This window comes from Solea senegalensis, linkage group LG4 (genome assembly GCF_019176455.1).
Source record: "Solea senegalensis isolate Sse05_10M linkage group LG4, IFAPA_SoseM_1, whole genome shotgun sequence".
Lineage (NCBI taxonomy): Eukaryota > Metazoa > Chordata > Actinopteri > Pleuronectiformes > Soleidae > Solea > Solea senegalensis.
In genome coordinates this window covers 22,966,939-22,987,466 of record NC_058024.1, presented here as the reverse complement: position 1 = coordinate 22,987,466, position 20,528 = coordinate 22,966,939, and the positions used below count along the sequence as shown (strand labels likewise).

Here is a 20,528-nt window from a genome sequence, read left to right as displayed (position 1 = left end):
TAACATCAGTAAGGTGACATTTCGGCAGCACCATCAAGATCCAACAGTGGCCATGCTGCTTCAACAATCAATTATCCATGCATAACATCCCACCAGTGTGTGAGACATGAATCAGTCCTGGACCAGGCTTCTCCTCTGCCTTGATTCTCAAGAGAAGGGAGACCTTTCATTCGACCCTTAAGAAAGAGAGAAATGCTCTGTGTGCTGATAAGAGGGAGAATAGAGGAAAGTTATGAAAAAAAAAGGGAACAGGCAAATCAGGGCTGATATTTATTTGCATTATCTTGAAAGGAGCTCAAATTGGTTTCATTCCAGTGGCTGTGAATTGTTATCCGGGGGAGCACAATTGCCATTTCCAGGCAGAAGCCAACATTACCACCGAAGAGGCAGAATGCATTCTTTGTGTTGCTCGGTGGACGACGGGGAAGAATGCGGCATAGTATCTGTCGCCCAAGGAGAAGAAGGAAGTTACGTGATTGACATCAGTGTCCTTAGATGTGGCTTTAGATATTTAACTTTGTGTGTGTGTGTGTGTCCGTTTCTCTTTGTTCAGAATTGTCAGCCTCTAGACTTGTTCATTAATGTATTATTAGACTTATTAGTTGCTTTTATATAACTGTATTTGTCTATAGCAAATGGAACAGTGAGGGGAGTGCAACACGCTTGTGGTAAAACATGCAAATAGTTCCTTTCGTCTAGCGCAGGGGTGTCAAACTCACTTTTGTTCAGGGGCCACATACAGCACAATTTGATATCAAGTGGGCCGGACCGGTAAAAATAGTAAAATAATAGCATAATAACTATGAACAACAAGAACTCTCCTTTGTTTTACATTTAATGAAGGATATTTTTACAAAACATGAAATTTCTTGAGAAATATAAGTGCAATTTCAACAATATCGTGCCTAAATGTACTATTTACACATCACACTGGATCTAAAAAGACACAAACATTTAGTTACAGGTATCTGGAAGAGATTTAGATTGTAATCGTAGTGTGAAATTTGAACAAATTCATCCTGTGGGCCGGATTGGATCCTCTGGCGGGCCGGTTCTGGCCCCCGGGCCGTACGTTTGACACCCCTGGTCTAGCGGATGACTGTACGACACGTGTATCATGTGCTAATCGGATCTTGCTGAGTTTTTAAGTATAGTTTAAGTATAAGATTTCGGGTGCTGAAACCTCAAATTAAAGTTGATGTCCGCTTTGCAGCAGCCGCAGCAGCAGCAGCAGCCGCAGCAGCAGCAGCAGCAGTCTGCTGCTCCCTGCACCCGGGGAAGTTTCTCCAGTGTTTGACAAACAGCACCATTCCCCTCTGCTCGCCTTCATTTCCATCTGTATGCTATCACTTGGCTGTCAGTGGCTGGATTGGCCTGTAGTTCACAGGATGAAAGAGAGGGAGATCCTGTTGAGTGAATAATCTTGCCAGTTTACAGAGGAAGAGTGGATGTCAACTTGACAGACTGTGAGTAGCACACAGATTTGGGATTCATGGGCAATCCTATAGTCTCTTTAAGTCCGGACGTGTGAATGTGAAATCAATAGTACATCCATACAACAGTCTGTTTGCTGGACCCCAGAACGTTTTGTTATGAAAATAAGAGTCATGGATCGTCACCTTACGGATTGAGGACACAGTAAAGGGGACTATGAACATGGGATTGCAGCATGGAAATCCTGATCTCTCTCCCTCTTTCTGCCCTTTTCACTCGGAATAAAAGCATGTACTATTCAAAAGTAGCTATTTATCATCACAATGTCATTTCTTTGAAACACGAAAACCAATACAGATGATTGGGGAACTGTGTTCTCGTTCTCTCGTTTGTTAAATCCCTCTTCATGTTCTCTGTGAGGGCGTTTGTTTTAATTACCTGTGTTTCCTTCTTGTGGCTCCGTCTATACAAACCCACTTCAGCCTCAGACACTGTGTCAGCATGATACATATCACAGGCGACATTCAATAGACTTCAAGCAGCACCTTTACGGGCACATGCATGTGCATCACTATGTACATGTAAAATAGCTGTCTGGGTTGGCACCGCCAGCATGCCCTGCTGTTTGTTTGATATGCAAAGGAGTGCTGTGGCGCAGCTCCACGGTCTCTTCTAAAGTACTTTACTCCTCACATAACCCAAAGTGGCAGCAGCAGCATCAGGATGAGCTCCAAGAGCGAGGTGGCTCCCTCTGAGTAATTTATAATGCACTTAACTCCTCTACCCTGTTGATTGTCTGCATTACCGAGAATCAAACACAAGGCAAAACAAATAAAAAATGCCACTTTTAATTCAGGTTCAAATTGGCGAAAGCACAAGTCTTTCATTACATTCCCCGCTCATTCACATCAGGGTCTGTGTGAAACACAAACATTGGATTACAGTGGCAAAGGAAAACCACTTCAAAAACCCCGCTTCCATAAACACCATCAAAGAACAGTGAAGGCTGGGTGAAAACAAGGAAGAGAGGGACACACACACACACACACACACACACACACATGAAACGTGTCAGCTGAAAGTGCGCATCAACTGGACGAAGTTTGGAAGAATACCAAACACGTCACCATCGCTCTATCAAAATGTCTTCAGCAGACCCTCGCCGCGCCCTTCACGCCATTACGGCGCAACCCCCAGCCTTTCCCAGAATGCTATGCTGCTGCTGCTCCAAGGGTAGACCTCTACAACTGTCCACGGCTCAGGGTGGAGACCATTATTAAATGTGCTCTGTGGAGGGCCTGCAGGTAGCTCCCAGGATCAGACACAGGGAGAGCAAGAGGAGGCTGTTTGGCTTAAGTGTTTTTTATTAGGATAGATGGAGGCCTAAGCTCCGTAACAGAGCTTCAGTCCTTTTCTCCCAGACGGGGACCCACTTTCCATCCGCGCTCCACACAGGCCCATATATCAAAACACTGGCCCCCTTACAGACATGGCGCACAAAAATGGCATGTTCTCTCTCTTCTTTTTCTTTTTTTTTTTTTTCCACCTCCACTTGGCTCAGCTTTCTCCTTGTCAAAATACAAACGCTCTCTGATGGAATTCTGCAATTTCCGTCATCGTCCGCAACGAGCCCATTTTGCGACTGTTTAAAAGCCGTAATTATTCTCTCTGAAAACAAAAGTCGGCGCGGGCCAGGATTGACACGGGAGACCACACGCGTGTGCATTCAGTGTCCAATTAATGACCTACTTATAGGAGAACCTGTTCAACCCTGCAAACCTGGTTTGTGAACGAGGACAGTATAAGTGGAAGGAAGGAACGCCTCGATACCCTTATCTGATGACCAGGACTAGCTGCTGAAAGAACACATCATTTACAAGAGACATAACACATGTATTACACGTGTCGGCGTGATCAGAAGCAGAGCGTCTTTCCCGAGCTATAAACTCTAATCAAAAGTGAGTGAGGAAAGTATTTTACTGAGGAGGACATTACCTTGTCATGACCTCGCTGTTGTCATCAGAGGAATGTTGTGAATCGCCCGCCCCCCCCCGTCCCATCTGGTTTGCCCTCACTGCAACTGCTGTTACACTGCATGTGTGGGAACTACAATGGTTTTCACTGGGCACAGAAAAAGGAGGCAAAAGAAAGAAAGAGGAACCGAAGGAGAGAAGGATGGATTCAGTTGAAAGATCCAGCTGTTAGACCATCTGAGCCCTGGGAAAGTCTGATATTGTTTTTAATATATGAGCGGGCCTGACTTATAAAGCCTCCTAAAAATGCAGGGAACAGGTGGAAGGGGAAGTTTGGCAAAGGGGGGAAAAGGCCTCATGCCAGGTCAGCGCTTCACTGCCAACATTATATGACGCTTTGAACCCTGCTTTAAAACCCTCATGCAGTGCTGTAAATCACTTTTATTTAGTTAATTTCTCCCATGTTCTCCCTTTTAAAATATCTGTTATATCACAGTTATTTCTCCACCTTCACTTTTTTTAGATTTTTTTTATCACATAATATGTCATTTGTATGCAGTATAGTTTGTGTCGGTATGGGCAGGTAAATAAGAAAACAGAAGAAAACAATATATATATATATATATATATATATATATATAAAAAGATAGTTTCGATGCTTTAATGTGGTGCAGTGTGGGCGAGGACTGTACATCAGTGTGTGTATTGACTTCTCTGTTTCTGTAATGTTTCATTGAATAAAACAAACAGACAGCCCCTCAATCCACTTTTATCCATAACCTCTGAAATGAGACTTTATGTTTCATACAAACGGCATCTCGGTTACATCAATAATCCTGCAAATGAAATCGATTTCCCCTCCAGCTCTTGCAATTCTGATCACAGCTGGGTTCCCCATATGGAGTATTAATGGGGTGGAGCACCCTGAGCCTGATCTAAAGCTGGGGAATTCTGGGCACATCGCAACAACAAATCCCACTGTAATTACCTTCATGCAAACAGGGGCCCCTCTCCAGCACAATGTGTGTTGAAGAAATGGGATTTGTGTGCATTGTTTCTGACGCCGGAATTGATCTTTAAAATTGTTTGGTGCAATTTACCAAGATGCTTATAAAAATTGAAGAGCGGTGACAGTGTGTGTGTGTGTGTGTGTGTGTGTGCCATACAAATGACGAGCATGAATACCTACCTGCTTGTGACTTTCTGGTGCAACAATAGCCAAACGTTGTGTTTCCCATTCACGTAGAATTGGAACGATAGCGGCTGTCGACGATCGTGATGTCTTTTACTTCACGAGGCGTTCTCCTAATTAAAGATGAAACCAAATGTAAGTGCTTGCAGATGGCTAAGCGGCTGCTGCTTCTCAATTAGCTTACATGTGTATTTGAGCCCAGTTTTGGCTTCTTCTTTTTCTTTTTTTCACTAGATTATGCCATCTGACATAAGGCTATTGTCTTAATTCCCTTAGGCTGTGGTGTAGAGAGGGAGAAAAAAAATCACTAAACATACAGAGGGCCAGGCTATATCCTGTCTTACAGACGTCCCTATCCCATCATGCACACCCCAGCCTTCTCTTTCCAGCAGGTGGGGGTGGTCATGCACCATGCAACGCGGTTATGGGTTTAAGTCTGAAATCTACATACTGAAATGACTTCAGCTCTCTCGCACAATGCCAAACTTACTGGAACTCTGATGAGTTTATTTCATCAAGAGAGGAGGTTATCAGGACGCGCGAGAGCGGGAGGGATGGACGGAGTGAGAGAAGTCCATTTCTACGTACAATAGCCGACGTCCATTATCCTTTGAGCGTCTGTGTGTGTGTGTGGTTTTGCATACACAGATGTGTGGAGGTGAGTTTGATGTGGATCCTCTGTGCCCTCTGAGTAGCAGCACACTGACTGCTGTCCATCTGCTCCAGGGTCTCAGGTGTGTCTTATCTCTTCCCGTGCCCCTGGGAACTTTCAACAGATATGCCAGTCAGCCCGGGCTGAACTGCTCTTGTAAATTACTCACTAAACATCCCTGCCCTGGATTCTGCATTCGGGGGAAAATCAATTATTTGACCCCCCTTTACATTTCACAGTCCATTTTCAGCATGCTGGGGCCAATTACACCCAGCAGAAAGACTACTCTTTATGTCACTCCCACGATGACCTCCATCTTGCTGCTCCACATGGAGCACTGTTAATGCAGCAAACTACAAGCACTTGTGCCACGAAGGAGCGTGCTAATGCACTGGTTACCCACACTTTAGCCACACCAGGCGCACAAATACGGCGGCTGAGTGGCAGCGGCGCCGCCGCCGAGGCACAGTCGGCCGCGATGTCGCTCAACTGGGAGGCGATCATCCCTTGTCCAGTGCACTGAGCGAACACCGCTGATGGTTTGACAGGCCTAATGAAAGCTGATTACCAGGAGGCATCTATTAATTTGTCCTTAATCATGACAAAGAGAGTCTGTGGCTAACAGCTGTGAAATGGCAGCCGCCGCGCGGAAATGAGGCTCAGGGAAAGGCCGGGGACAAGGGGTTAGGTTCTGTGCTGTCATTAACTGCCTGCCATTGTGTGCGCTCGCTCAGAGCTTAGCTACAGGTAACTCAATAAGATAACACGGAGCACGCTCTGCCCTGGTCTTTGTGAAAAGCTACTGCTGTGAATCCTGGGTGGCTGAGCACAGAATAGGGGGGATATTGGTTTGCAGGAGTTCTTATGATCCAGGTGAGAAGCTGACAGTAACAGGTTTAAGCTCTGTTCCTTCATCTGCTGCAGGGGGAGCTGAGGGAAAAAAGTCAATCACCGACTGAACAGGAGCCGAGCGGCTTTTCTGAGGGGACACGGCGCGGTCCAGCCATAATTTCAGATTCTTGTGTTACGAGGAAGCGACGAACGACGAGTCTTGTCTTGTATTTGAAACTTTACCAGGAAAAAGTGCCATCATATCAAATTGGCTCGGGTTTACGCAGCCACATTGCAAAGAAATTGACTTTTTTTTTTTATTTTTACAGCAGCATCAAATCCTGCATGAATCACTGCACTGGTCTAGATGATGTGCCCATTTTTACTTTCAACACAGCATGAGTTGGTTTTACCAGTTTTATTGTGTTGTTTTTACACTTTCTGCAGTATTTTGTTGTTTTATTGTCTGTTTTTTTAGCTGAGGGGTGTCAAACGTACAGCCTGTGGGCCAGAACCGGCCCACCAGAGGCTCCAAACCGGTCCGCAGGATGAATTTGTGAACAATTACATAATATAATGTGAAATACTATATTTTACCAGTTCCAGATACCTGTGACTAAATGTTATGTGCCTTTATGTGATCTGTAGGTTTTAATGCACATGTGTAGGCATAATATTCTTGAAATTGCACTTATTTTTCTGGTTGTTCATAAAATGTTTTGTAAAACAAAGGGAAAAATGATGAGTTATTGTTGCTTTTGGTTATTGCTATTATTATTTAATGTTATTATTATTATTATTCTTTATTATTATGCTATTATTTTATTGGCCCGGCCCACTTGAGATCAAGGGTTTGAAACCCCTGTCTTATGTTTCTATATTTCATTTGTTGTACGACACTTTGTTCCAGCTGTTGTTGTTTTTAAAATGCTTTATACCATGGATAGAGTGGTCTACAGGACCCTTGGGGAAACACTGGGCGGGGAGATCATTATAGTGGCTGTCACGAGGTCTAACAACATCGCTGAGTCTTTAACAAATGCGATAATCAGTCAGGAGATATTGAATATTTCTTCTCTCAGTTAACACTTCCTCTTCCTCCTGTTATTGTAATTACTTTTCCCTCTCACACTCGCTTGACTCTGTATCAGATTCACCAGCACCCACACAAATGCATCACGATAAGTGGGCCTTTATTTTGAAATGTCAAACTGAAACTGAAACTTCTGCTGCTCATTTATCTCTGTGTGTGTGTGTGTGTGTGTGTGTGTGGACACCCGGCATCCCTAATGTTTAATAATCTGAATAATAATTTAATTTGCATGGGACCTCACAGGCAGGGATGTTACATCTGTTCTGCTCTGGAATGCCTTTAGTCTTACACTCTTTTTTCCTGTTGTTTGCTGTTGTTTCCCTTTTCCTGCATTTTAACACACCTGACAAGGTGGGTTTCATTTATCCACTGTGATGCAGCCACCGCGCGTGGTCCTCCAGAATGAGCAGCCTCTTAAAAAATATAAAGATATTTAACATGAATGAGAGTGATTTGTGTCACAGCTCTATATTAAGAGATGCATTCATTTGTCAATCAAACGATGCATTTTAATGACCTGGATCTCGGGCCTTTAACGGTGACACATGCTGTGTGTTCACGCTGCCTCTGTAAACCCACAAATGTATTTCATTTTAATGCGATTTAACAGTGAGATATATATATATATACACTAAATGTATTATTATTATTTATATGAATCCTCCTCTTTGTATTACCAGGTTGTTACTGCAAGTCCTTCTGATACGGGGGGGGAAAGACTGCGGAGCTGGGATACAACATGACAAACAAGGCAGAACATTTCGTTTGGCTTCATATGAATTAATCAGTGGAAATGGGCAGACATGTAGAGCAAACAGTCATTTAAGACTCTGCTGAGACACTGATGGAAGCTGTGATTCAATTAAACACCGAGCTCCCAAAGATGCAACAAGTCTTTTTGTAGATAGGAGGAAAAAAGCAGCAGCGAAGGAATAACATGACTCTTTCTTTTCCGAGAGACGCTAAAGAAAGCACAAAAAAATATATTCATATATGAAATGGAATGTTATGTTGTTACATTTAACATACAGTACATTTTACATGATAAAAACATTTTTTTTGACAAAGTGATGTTGAAATCGCCTCCCTTCTTTTCAGCTATTTCCGCTGATTACAGCATTTCATTAGCACATTAGCATTTTTATTAACATCTAAATATGTCAGACATTTGACTCCGCCTGGAATGAGCACTTCAAAAATGTGTTTGTCATTTGTCGGGTGTTGCTAGTTTAAGGTTTTGGGGGCAGCGGGGAGTTGAGAGGCACCATGAGCCTCACGCTGAGTTCCCCCAGCGCTTCCCCCTCTCATCTATAAGAAGAGACTCTTCTCCCCTGCTAAGTTTGCAAAGTCCAATTTTCAGCTAATATGGAGGTCGCAACAGCAGGCGCAGAGGGCGTAGTAGGACATAATGGCTATGGGATTGTAAATATTGGTTTTAGAGGGACACAATTGGAGGGCAAGCGGGGAGAAAATTTCCATAGAGTGTGCACGAGCGCCATTGGAGGCCCTCGGTGCGGCAGAATAGATTTTCCATTCTAGTGTGTCACATTAGATTTTTGGAGGTGCTCAGTGGCAGGTACATGTCATTAGTAACACTTTAGCACAGTAATGAACCTTTTTATTTATCCGGTGCTTCTCTCATGAATGAATAAGGAGCCGCTCCCCAACTGTGCCCAGCCGTGAGGAGCAGACAGAGGGAGAGAGGGAGAGGGAGAGAGGCGGGGGTGTTGGAGGGCTGCAGCAATATCAAGTCGAAAGAGGGGAACATGGAGCCCTGGGGAATGCTGAGGAGGGTTAAATGATCATTATTGTGACACTCACATGCACACACATATGTGTCAGGGAGCAAAAAAAGCACACACACACACACACACACTGCCTACCTCTGCTCCCTGGGGTCCTGATCTGACACTCTATTTACACACACATTTACACAGTCTACTCCCTCCTTTATAAAGCTGACAGGTACTTAAGCGGTACATTACTCCGAGGAGCTCAAGCCTCACGGCGGTGTAACCAAACTGTCCATTCACTGCTAGTCTTGTCTCAGTGTTCATTCAATAATGGCCTCTGAGAAATGCACCAATAATGAGCCCATGTAAGTGAGCAGGCAGGCCCGGGGAGTGTGACACCGAGCATCAGGACACTCTTAAGACGGCTCCACGGCTCACCGGCGGGAAAGGAAAACGATTGCGGGGGCCTTTTGTACGGGAGGTCAGCTCTCCACACACGTCGACAGATGGCGGCTTCTGTACGTTTCTCTGTTTCTTGTGTCGCGCGGGAAATCAATAGTGCCGCCGAGTAAGCGAAAATCAATCAGCGTGTGTCTGTTTTAGGTTCAGTGACTTTAACCATTAATATACAGGTGGCAAACTTCAAACTTGGCGCCGCCTCCTCCTCGGCTCCTGTCACATCTGAGCCTCGGTGCAGTGGAGCGGTAAGAGTGGCAATAGCTGGTGTGGTCAGGGCCCCCATGTCACCCCTCGCATCCTCAGTGTTCATTTCCCTTTCATCTTGAGTGTGAAATCGCTGCCGGTGCAGAACTGACCTCAGCATTAAGAGGTCAACTATTGAAATCTGATGTGCGCCTCTTTGGCTGAGGGACTTCAACAGATGGAGGGAAAGGGAGGAAAGGTAAGAAATGAAAAGGGGGAAAGAATCATATACATGATATGTATGTCCAAAACAGAGGCATTACTAAAAAAAAAAAAGAATCTGACATGAGTAATCAACTTTATTCTGTGTTGTTTCAGTTCTGGGAAAAATGTGTGAATAAACATGATGACAGCGTGACGGGAAAATGAAGTGAGGATGTTCTTTAACCTTCATGTACTGAAAAAGAGCCTAAAAGTCATTCAGTTTGAATATTATAATGACAATTTGAGTCAAATGTTCGACATTTGGACCCCACTTTGTTTATTTTCTACCATGTTTTCCTCCTAAAACACTCCCACTCACGCTTACCCCGCACTTCACCTGCAGTCGTTCACACTTTTAATCTCCATTTATTTGCAAGAATCGTTGTTTTTACTTGCTCACTTTCATGTTTTTTCCTCCTCGGTCGCTTGCACTTTATATTTTCCGAGCAGAGATATTCCAAAAAAACTTCAAACTTTGCAGCTTTTGGCGGCTTTCCACAGAATACATGCCAAAACTTCCTACCTCTGTGTGTTGCAAACATAAGGTTCTGCATTTAAAGTCAATTCGACACCTCATCTCAGTATGAATCCCCCCTCCGAAAGCATATGTGATATGAAGAGCAAGGAAAAGTTTGAGGTCTTGTCTCATATTTCCCATCGGCTACACTTTCATCCCTCTCTCCCTCTGCAGTAGACCACCCCTAGCAACCCTGCCCAAATAAGGTGTTCTGCCTTCAGTGCTCTCCTCTGAAGAATCTGTGGAGTTCAGAATCTGCCGAAACTTTGGATCTCAAACACAAACATCTTTTATTCAAAGGGCGTCTGTAATCACAAATAAATAGCATTTCTGGCGATTCCTGAGCACAAGGCACAAGAGAGAGAGGGTGAGAAGCCTATCTCAGGAGCAGATAACTAGTAGATATGATGCCTTAGATAAGGAGCAGTAATTTGGCTTTTAGAGATAGCTCTGGGGGCCGCTGTGCCGAGCTGCGCTGATTTGCCGGGTGTATGGGAGGCTGTTTTTTTTTATCTCTCCTGTTGAAGAGCTTTTCATCTCTGATGATTTTTTCTCACTTTTTTTTTAATGTATTTCCCCCCAGAAGGTGAGATCACAAACCCACAGAAGGCAGAGTGGCATGTTTTAAAGTGATGGACAAAATACAAATATTTGAAAATGTATTTCATGGTAATTATGTCAGGTTTCATGGCCTTGGCACAGTACTGAGGCACAGCCTGGATGCCTTAATTTGTATAGAAATTGTAATCATTTGTTCATTTCAAGGTGAAAATTGCATTTTTTAATTTAAATTGTATCCTGCGTGATAGGCTATTATCTAGAAAAATTGTCTCTGTGTATGGCAGTCTATGCCCTGCCGTCACGCCTGTTTAAAGCCCACTTCTCCTGAGAAAGGGCTTTTATATGAATCTCCTGACTGAATGCACCCAGCTTGTTCTTCACTTAGGGCCGCCACTGCACTCATTTCCATTTTTGTTATTAATATTAATTAGTTTGAGAGCACCGCTCAGATTTTTAAATGTAAATTAAGCTTTGGCTTCACAGCGATTTTTATCTCACTCAGATTTCTTAGATTAACAACTTAACTTGCACTTTTCCTCCCCCCCTTTTGTTATTTAAAAACCGCACCGACGCGTCGGTGTGTGACTCTGTGTGTGTGCGTGATGTGCATTTGCAGTACTCAACAAATAAATCAGTCAATTTCTTATAAACTCAATTTAAACCAATCACGTGCAAAATATAGGTAAAAACAAATTGGGGTAAATCTCATGACTTTAAAATACGACAATACTCTGTTTGAGCTTCTACTTTTTTACTCATGTGACAGATTGTCTAATACCTGAGAGGCCTGACCATGAAATTCAAAATGCCTAAAATGTTCTGAAAATAAGATTTTCCTCCCTATGCAAAACACGCATTCAGAGGGAAGATATATGCACACCAAGCTGTGCGTCTGTGTCAGTCGGACCCTTAAGGTGACAAGCACAAAGCTGAGGCTCAGGTACACGGCGTATGCTGGCATAATTACAGGATTTGGGGGGGATTATTATACTGTAAGTGCCTTCATGGCGACAGCTGGGAGCTTTTTTACTCCTTGTGACACATAATCTCAAAGAATAAAACCAAGACCCTCTGAACATCTCTTAATCATTTCTTAGCATACCTGCACACGGCTGCGAACTCACTCTCCGAAGACAGATTTGTGAAAATTTGAATATCATTATCATATCTGGTATAAATCAAACATATTTTTGTTTTAAAACGGGGGTAAAAGTTTGTCTATTTTCTTCACTGAAGGCCCATAGTGGCCGTTTGTGGTCCATCTTCTTTTCTTCGTGGTTTTTTTTTTTTGCTCTTCAGCAGCAGGTTATTTATCACTGCATGGTCAGGTTGGGAAGCTCGGCCCTAAGTTAGATCTAAATCAGAGCCTCTATTCCATGGCTCATATTGAAAGTGAGTATGACCAGGCTAAGGTTGTGACTTCTTTATCCCTGCTTCCTGAGCGATAGGGCCTCCTGGTCTCTCCAGCGAGGCTCAGGAGTTTCATTTCCATCCCTGTGATCTAAACAAACCTATTACCGCCACTCCATTTATGCAACGGGACAGTATGCGAGCCACAGACCTGAGGACACAGCCCAGAGCTAAGCTACCATGGCATGGAGCCACCTTCAATGGCCGCATGTCCATATACTGTAGCGGGAGGAGAGGAAGAATGGAGAGGCTTGGGCCTCTGCACTTTATCTAAACCACTCCAGAGAGGCGAGTGGAATCGGCTCTTGTGGGTTCTGTTTATCCTCTGCTCCTGTAGTCAATCAATTAGGGGATCAAAGAAGGAGATGAGGCAAGTGTCATAAAGCTCTCCCACACAGCAGCGCCTGAGCTGCCACCTTGTCCACGCTGAGTGACAGCAAACCATGAGGGAGACAGAACTCCCGGACGGGCACCTTAAGGGGACAAGCTGGAGCAAAGGGGACAACCATGGCACATGCCAAGGTCTAATGTGGACAACCAGAACCCAAACTTTTTAGAGGGAGATACGAGGGATTACATTTGGCAGGAAAAATGTCACCGAACAATGGGTATAAACATTTTTAAGATGAGGCAGTGAAAGTCCTGTCAGGCAATATGGTTTATATAATACGCAGATCCCACTCTATACAAATAACATGTGATTAGACACTGAAGATGTTTTTTGTTTTGTTTGCATCAGATCTAACTGAGCCTTGATGATATTAACATCGTGATAACAGAGCAGTTTGCATGTATTTGAATCTGTAGATCTTCTTCCTCTTTTTTTTTTTTATTATGTTGGGCTTCTCCCCTTAGGGGTCGCCACAGCGGATAATCTGTGTCCTGATTGGAATCAGTCGATCCAACGGGAAAACTAAACACTCTGCAGCTATTCACACTCGCTGAGCTCAAACACAGAACAAACTATGAAGTATGAATGATAGGTAGCTCACGATGACGCATCCTCTTTGCCATCGAATTTATCTCATACTACAGTTTTGATGTTAAAGGAAAACTTCACTGATTTGCATTCAGCTTTGTATTACGTAGTTTCCCCTGAGTCATAAAATATTCATTCTTTTTTTTTTGTTACGTGCTCACCAGTGACGCTTGGTCCGAGCCTTGAAACTGCAACGCTAAGTCCACACTTTTTAGACCCCCTCGTAGGGGTACAGGACCTCATTCCCAGGATGTAAACAGTGTCCGCCATCTTTGCTAACAGTTATGCTAACAGTTTCCCCTGAGTTGAGAAATATCTTCATTCTTTTTCTTTAGCCTAACAGTGACACTTGGTCCAAGGCTTGAAACTGCGACGCTAATTCCGCATTTTTTAGACCCACTCGAAGGGGGACGGGACCTCATTCCCAGAATGTGAACAGTGTGCGCCATCTTTGCTAACAGATACGCTAACAGGACATAGTGTCACTGGTGGGCACGTAACAAAGAAAAGAATGAAGATATTTCTCAACTCAGGAGAAACTGTTAGCATAACTGCTAGCAAAGATGGCGGACACTGTTTACATCCTGGGAATGAGGTCCTGTGCCCCTACGAGGGGGTCTAAAAAGTGTGGACTTAGCGTTGCAGTTTCAAGGCTCGGACCAAGCGTCACTGGTGAGCACGTAACAAAAAAAAGGAATGAATATTTTATGACTCAGGGGAAACTGCGTATTACAGAGTAATACAAAGCTAAATGCAAATCGGTGAAGTATTCCTTTAATGACGTTCATTCTTGTGATGAGTGATGTCATTAGTTAGTTTAATTTCATTGTAAATGAGCAGAGTTGGTGTTTATTTTGTGGTATAAAAATATATATATATATAAAAAAAGGTCTTTCACAACCTCCAACAGGTTGAGAAATGTGTATAAGATCAGGTCAGGTCTAAATGGACGTAGCTAAGATGTGTTGGACATACCTCCAACAGTGCTGAGTGGAAACGCTGAATGAGCTGCAGTGTAATATATCGTGTAATATACGGCAGAGCGGATGACTCCGTTGCACACCATGTTAGTTCCCCCGCATTCACGCCATACCACAGGGATGTGCAGACAACATTCCTCAGCCAGCAGTGGGAGAGGAGAGCGCTGCTGGTCAGAGGGCAAAATGAATGACTTCCCACAGCTGCAAACAGAAGCACACAACACACTCCCTCAAGATGTCAGAACTCTCACCACTTCCTAATCACATCACCGGCACTGAGCAGTCACCGGTGGCTCCTGCTGGCTCCACACGAACATGAGCCAGGCACTTATCTATGCATGTGATGCACTCGTATAATTAATCACATGTTCACGCAATTATCTTCATTGTGGTTTTGTTTGTTTGTTTCTCCACTATCGTTCTTTTAAATGTCGGCAAAAAAAACTCACTACTATTACTGTGTGACAGACTATAGGGATCTTAGGTGGCAGCAATCACTACAGGGTGTCGGGTCAGGACACTGTTGTACTGTTAGTACATTAGTAAGAGGCCTTTAATACAGTTCAAGCAGTTTATCGAAGTTTGTGTGAGGGTGTGTGGTTGCTGCAATACAATCACAACACAATACTGACTGATTAGAATATAAAGTACAACTTAGACATAGAAATACGCTGAGCTATCCAGATAACAACAGAAATACAGCTACATATTAACAACAGGGATTAGCAATGCAGATTAGCAATACAGCAACATAACGTTAGCCTAATAGCATAATTGCCTAAGTCATTTTTTTGGTAATTGTGATATCTGCCTAACTTAACTCTCCTACCACTGCTGCATCACCCTACCTTATTCCCTACGTCCTACGTTCAAGTATGACGTAGGCAACTATGCTATTAGGCTAACTTCTCTGATTATTGCTAGTTAGCAGCTAGCTCCATGTCACTCATTAGTGACTAATTACTCATAACACCACATAATTGATGTTAAAAAACAACTGCCAGGTCATCAAACAGACCCATGGACAAACCCAAACACCAACAAAGTGCAACACACAAGCAAAACACTGCAACTCACGGCTTCATGGACGCACTCACCACAGAGACCTTTCAGCAGATGCTCAATCTCAGCCGAGCGGCACGTCGAGGGTGCGTTCAAGGACCTCAGCAGGGTGGGAATTCCCATGTGCGGTCATTAGAGAAGCATGCAGAGATGTATGATCTTTCGTAAATTTACCCCTAAGATTCATGATTTAAATGGCTACTCTACTATCAAAATAGTTCATTACATTACTTCATACACACAACTCAAAAACACATGCAGAAAATATCAACACACACGCAGTGAAAAAGAGACAAATGGCAGAAATTTTGGACCTTTAATTGATAACAGTTACGCCAGTGTTACAGTAAACACACCAACAGGCTGAAGGTAGTAAATACCAATACAAGTTTCCCACTAGTCTAATACTTCATACAGCAGAATAAATTATACCATGATAATATATACACATGCGGAACAGAAGAAGGAGTAAAGCAAAGCACAGATGTCAGAAAGAAACTAAACAAAAAAGGGTTAAGTGTCAAATAGACAGAATGGGGATAAGGAGCGGAACGCTTTAAATATCCAAATGTTTATTCGACGCAAGTGTTAGAAAGGGGGGGGGATCGATACACTAAAGACAATTCTAAAAGTTTTCCTTTTTAAAATATACACGTGAGTGAGGCGTCTATAAGCAGAGCAGCGGACGCTGCTGCTATTCAGTGCGGCAATGGCGTTACTTTGAAATCTCCTCCTGAATCTTTATTGGTCCACAAATCAAAGCAGTTGAGGCTGACTCCATCAGCTTCATATCATCGCTGGAGTTCAGAGGAGTTGTGTTCACAGTTCAGTCTCAATCTGTCTCTGCACAATCAGTCTGTGTAAGATCAGGCAGTCAAAAACACGTTCATCCGGCCACATATTCAAATATACAGTGGTCCTGTGGTCCAGTGGAGTCCGTCTCCGTTGAGCTCAGTTTGATCCTCTTTCAAACAATTTTACTTGTAACATTTGTCATGGAATTTTCACATTATTTTTCTTTTACTAATTTATACAAATTCATTCTTGCCTGGGCCCAAAGCAAACAAAACGTTTGGTCAGTACACCAATTCAACCCATTAAATACAAGAAAACGAAAACAACAGAAAAACAAGCCCTCGATAAAACTCAAAATCAAAAAAAACTTACTTCCACAGATCCCTTGCTTACCTAATACTCAACATAGCTCTGTTTTAGTATAAAACATACTCTTTATAAACAATGCAATACACAATTTTTGCTCCACCTACTGTACATTTCTCAGCTTTTTAAAAGGCGCGACTAAAAGGACCTAAATCTGTCTTGAGATAAAGTTAAGAATTCTGTGTACATCATCAATATCACACGTACTGATGGAAACAAAAAAACAAACAAAGAAATAAACTACACGCATCTCAAGGTGATCAGCAGGTCCTGGATCGTGTCAGGTCAACTATGAGTGCTACAAAAATGTCTCATATTCACTATTCTTGAATTTTTTTCTTCATCTTCTTCTTGTTTTTGTACATTTCTGTGAGTGTGTCAGAGTCAGAGTTGGGGGGATTAGAGGTGGGCATATCAGTGGTGTTACCTGTGCCCTTTCACAACTGACTGGATTATATGGGTTTTTCCAGAGTGCGTGTGAATGGAACACAGCTTGTGTGCGCGTTCTCAAATCTCATAAGAAAAGAAAAAAAATTGCTGGAATGCTAAGTACATTTGCAAATAGAGCCGCAGGAATGTTTTGAAGGAATGATTATTTCATCTGGAAATGGAAACCGACTGAAGGTGCATTTACAGAATGTGTTAATTGGCCTATAAAGACAGGAATCCTGGCTGGTAATGAGCAGGGTCACTGTGAATTAGCTTTGACGTTATATTGGTGTGATTTAATCTGCTTTACACTGTTTAAATCACAAAGTATTCCCTAGCAGTTGAGGATTTGGGAGTAGAGGGGGGACTTGTGTTGGCTCATCTTGGCAAGGTCCATATTTCCAAACAAAATTTCCCCAATCCTTTTTTGCAAAACAATGCCCCCCTCCCCACGGACCATGGCTAAGGATGGGATGGAGGTTAGAAGGGGAAAGCTATTGGCCGCCAAAACGCTGCTTTAGTTCCCCACAGAATTGATCCAGCCAGACTTCCCACAGTGTGGCCAAGTTCTTTAGGAAACGTCAAGATGAATATGAAAGTGGGGGAAGGTCAAACCGCTCATGAACATTAGAGCTTCGGGGAACAGGCAGAGAGGAACAGCAGCTTGGAAAACTATCATCCTATTCTCGCGCACGCGTGTGTGTCTGTGCTGACACCCGAAACATGCACACCCGGCAATAACACACTCGCTTCGAAATTGTCTCATCCACTGTGTTTCACACACCGACATCGAACAGAGAAAAGAGATACGAATGGAATCAAAGAACAACAGAAATCACACTAACCATAATCATATAACAGCAACAATAATCTTAACAATATCAAAAAAGGAACAAGAATAGGTCACTCAAATGATATTGGCTTTGTTAACTACTATGAACAGCAAGGTCAAAGTACATGTTGTTGATGGCTCGAAAATGTGTCGTAGGACGAGGAGAAACCTGGTCCTAGGCAGCCCACATTTCTTGGGTCATCTGAGGTTCTGTCTGGTCCTCTGAGCAAAGCAAAACAGGGGCTGGAGTTGGGCGGGGGGTAAGAGTACAAGGAGCAGGCAGAAGTGCCCAAATATCGGGAAGAAGAGGTTGAAGAGCCGCCTGGTGGTTGACAATGGTGTGAAAAGTTAGATTTTTACTCCCAGATGATCCTTTCTCACGCCCGCTTGCCACATTCTCCGATATACAGCGAAGCTGTTTGTCTGTGCACTGATGTCAGATCAAGCAGCAGAGAGAGAGCGAGTTGGACTCCAGACTTGATGGAGCGTAGAGGGACGGTGGCAGAGAGGGTGGAGGAGAGAGAGAGGTCCAGGGTGTGTCCAGAGGGCTTCAGTAGGCCTGTCCCGTCTCCACTTGCAGGAGTCCCAGAACGGCCGAGTGGTCTCCGAGCTTCATCCTCCTCTGAGTAGACAAGCTCACGTTCTTGGCTAGGTAGTCTACAGCAGCTACATGGAAAATCACAGAGAGAAAAAGCAAAGACATGTCAGACAGGTAGTATCAGAAACAGGTGAGTCAAATAAAAAATTCCCCCAATTCACATAGGGTAAGTAAAACCAAACATTCCCCTTCCCCTTGTCTGAGGTTGGCACAGCGCTGGCACGGAGCATGTGCATCCTGGTAGAGTCTCCATGCTGTCACTCACACGGATCCCCGCGTGTGTTTGACGTGCCAGTCTTCATTACACTTGGCATCTCTGATTTCATGCCCTCCACACTCCACATGGCCGATCATTTTCGTCCTCCGACAGCAGCTCCCTCCCCTCCCCTCCCCACCCATTCATTACTCATCCACTGTGCTCAATCACCATCTTAATTAACCCCACATCAGCTCACATCCGCGCTTCCCATCAGTTTAGCGCTGCTGACAAAATGCACACGCACGCACACATGCCAAATGGGACCGTTTGGCATGCGCTCACGCGCAGGCCCATGCACCGCGACACGGAACAAATACAACAGCTCACCACCAGAACCTGCACATAAATACAAACAAATGTTGCCGATGCTGGTCGTCCTGCTGGGGATGTGTGCTTCATTTTACCTCTTATGAATGGCTGTGACAGCATCAGTCAATTATGCTAATCTAATAAAGCAAACTCTTTCCTGCCCTGTGGGTGTATGAGTGTGTGTGTGTGTGTGTGTGTGTGAGATGGAGACCAGTGAAAGGGGGAAAGGGAGAGGTGGACAAGAGGACACTGTGGCCCCTGAGGGTGTGTCGTTCTTTGAAGTGGCCCTCTCCTCTTTCCCATCCAAGTGGAGTGGGGTGTGACTAAGGCAGCTTTCTGAGAGGATGGTGGTGGTGGTGGTGCGATGGGAGGGGGGTGAGGGGTCTTTATCAAGAGCACGTGTCTGCCTCAACCAACCAGGGTGCAAAGGTCATGTGGCTCTCTTCATAGGGATTTTAAATTTGGTCAACTTTAAAAAGGACGGTAGAGACAAATGACCGCCTGGCGTTTGACGTACACAACACGCAAAAAAGTAGACAAAAGTGCTCATTGTCAGAACAAAACAGTAAACAACTCTGCTACAGCACTAATTTGATGACAACCCTCACACATAAGGGGTGTTGTAATATCTATGAATGCTGCTGATAGCTTACTCACTGGTAATGTTAACCATATATTTACTGATATTGTCTTGATGAGATTTTATTTTAGTAGCAAATGATCTGTTCTCTGTTATGAAGTCTTTAGTTGTATGGTTAAGTTTCTCGGTAAACCTCTTAGTTGAATAGAAAAGATGGAGTATCACGTTCTGGAGCTATTGAATTATGTTCTAAAACCTCTGAATTTCTCAACCCAGGCACCAGAGCTATTCTTCCCCGTCACTGAGTGGTTTAAACCTACGTCTGCCATCCCAAATTAAAATCAATTTTAGATTCCTTAGCGGCAGAATAACTTTTAATTCTCATCGATATTTAATCACAACGTTGTTTTCAATTCTGAATATTTACTTCCCTGCAAAGGTCATGTCAGTTTCAGAAATGTTCTAAATCATATGTTCAATTCCGGGGTGTACTCACTCTGGCCGTACTGGCTGTACTGGTAGCCTGCGGTGACAGGGTCCACACTGTAGCTGGTGGCACTGTATGTCGGGGGGCAGTAGGACTGGGAGGAGGCCAGGCTGTCCACGCTCTTGATGGTGTCCGAGCGCTGGCTGCAGCTGGCTGAGATGGGGTTGGAGCTCTCCAGGCTGCTGTGCAGGGGGGAAATGGAAAAGTCGTGCTGTGGCTGGGAGGGTACGGCGCTGGGGTTGCTCAGGATACTCATCACCTGGGGGAGGGGGGCAATGGGGGGAACAGAGGATGTTATACATTTGCAAAATTGAGGATCAAAGCAATGACAGAGTTGAGGGAAAGTACATCCCCCCCATGAAAATATAGCGCCATCCTTGCGCTTCACGGTGAAGATCCTGCTAGAAATAAAACCATTTCAACTTTGAAATAGGGAAAAGGCAGAAACTTCCCCATCTTTTTTTATTTTCTCTCCAAGAGCCGAGGAAAGGATATGAGAAGGGTGGTGAGGTCACAAAAAGGAGAAAGGGAACAAGAGAGACTGTTTCCA

At 43.8% G+C, this 20,528-nt stretch overlaps 1 protein-coding gene across 2 annotated transcripts in view; it reads right to left on the bottom strand.

Annotated features, from left to right (window-relative positions):
* Positions 1 to 15,625: 15,625 nt before the first annotated feature.
* pax7a (paired box 7a) overlaps positions 15,626 to 20,528 on the bottom strand; it is a 46,533-nt gene continuing 41,630 nt past the window's right edge. For both annotated transcript variants that reach the window (XM_044024738.1, XM_044024739.1), the window contains exons 8-9: positions 19,988 to 20,237; positions 15,626 to 18,411 (exon numbers count right to left, since the gene is read on the bottom strand). In XM_044024738.1, coding sequence (XP_043880673.1) covers positions 18,296 to 18,411; positions 19,988 to 20,237 — 366 coding nt within the window. In that variant the 3' untranslated portion in view covers positions 15,626 to 18,295. The remainder of the gene's footprint in view (positions 18,412 to 19,987; positions 20,238 to 20,528) is intronic.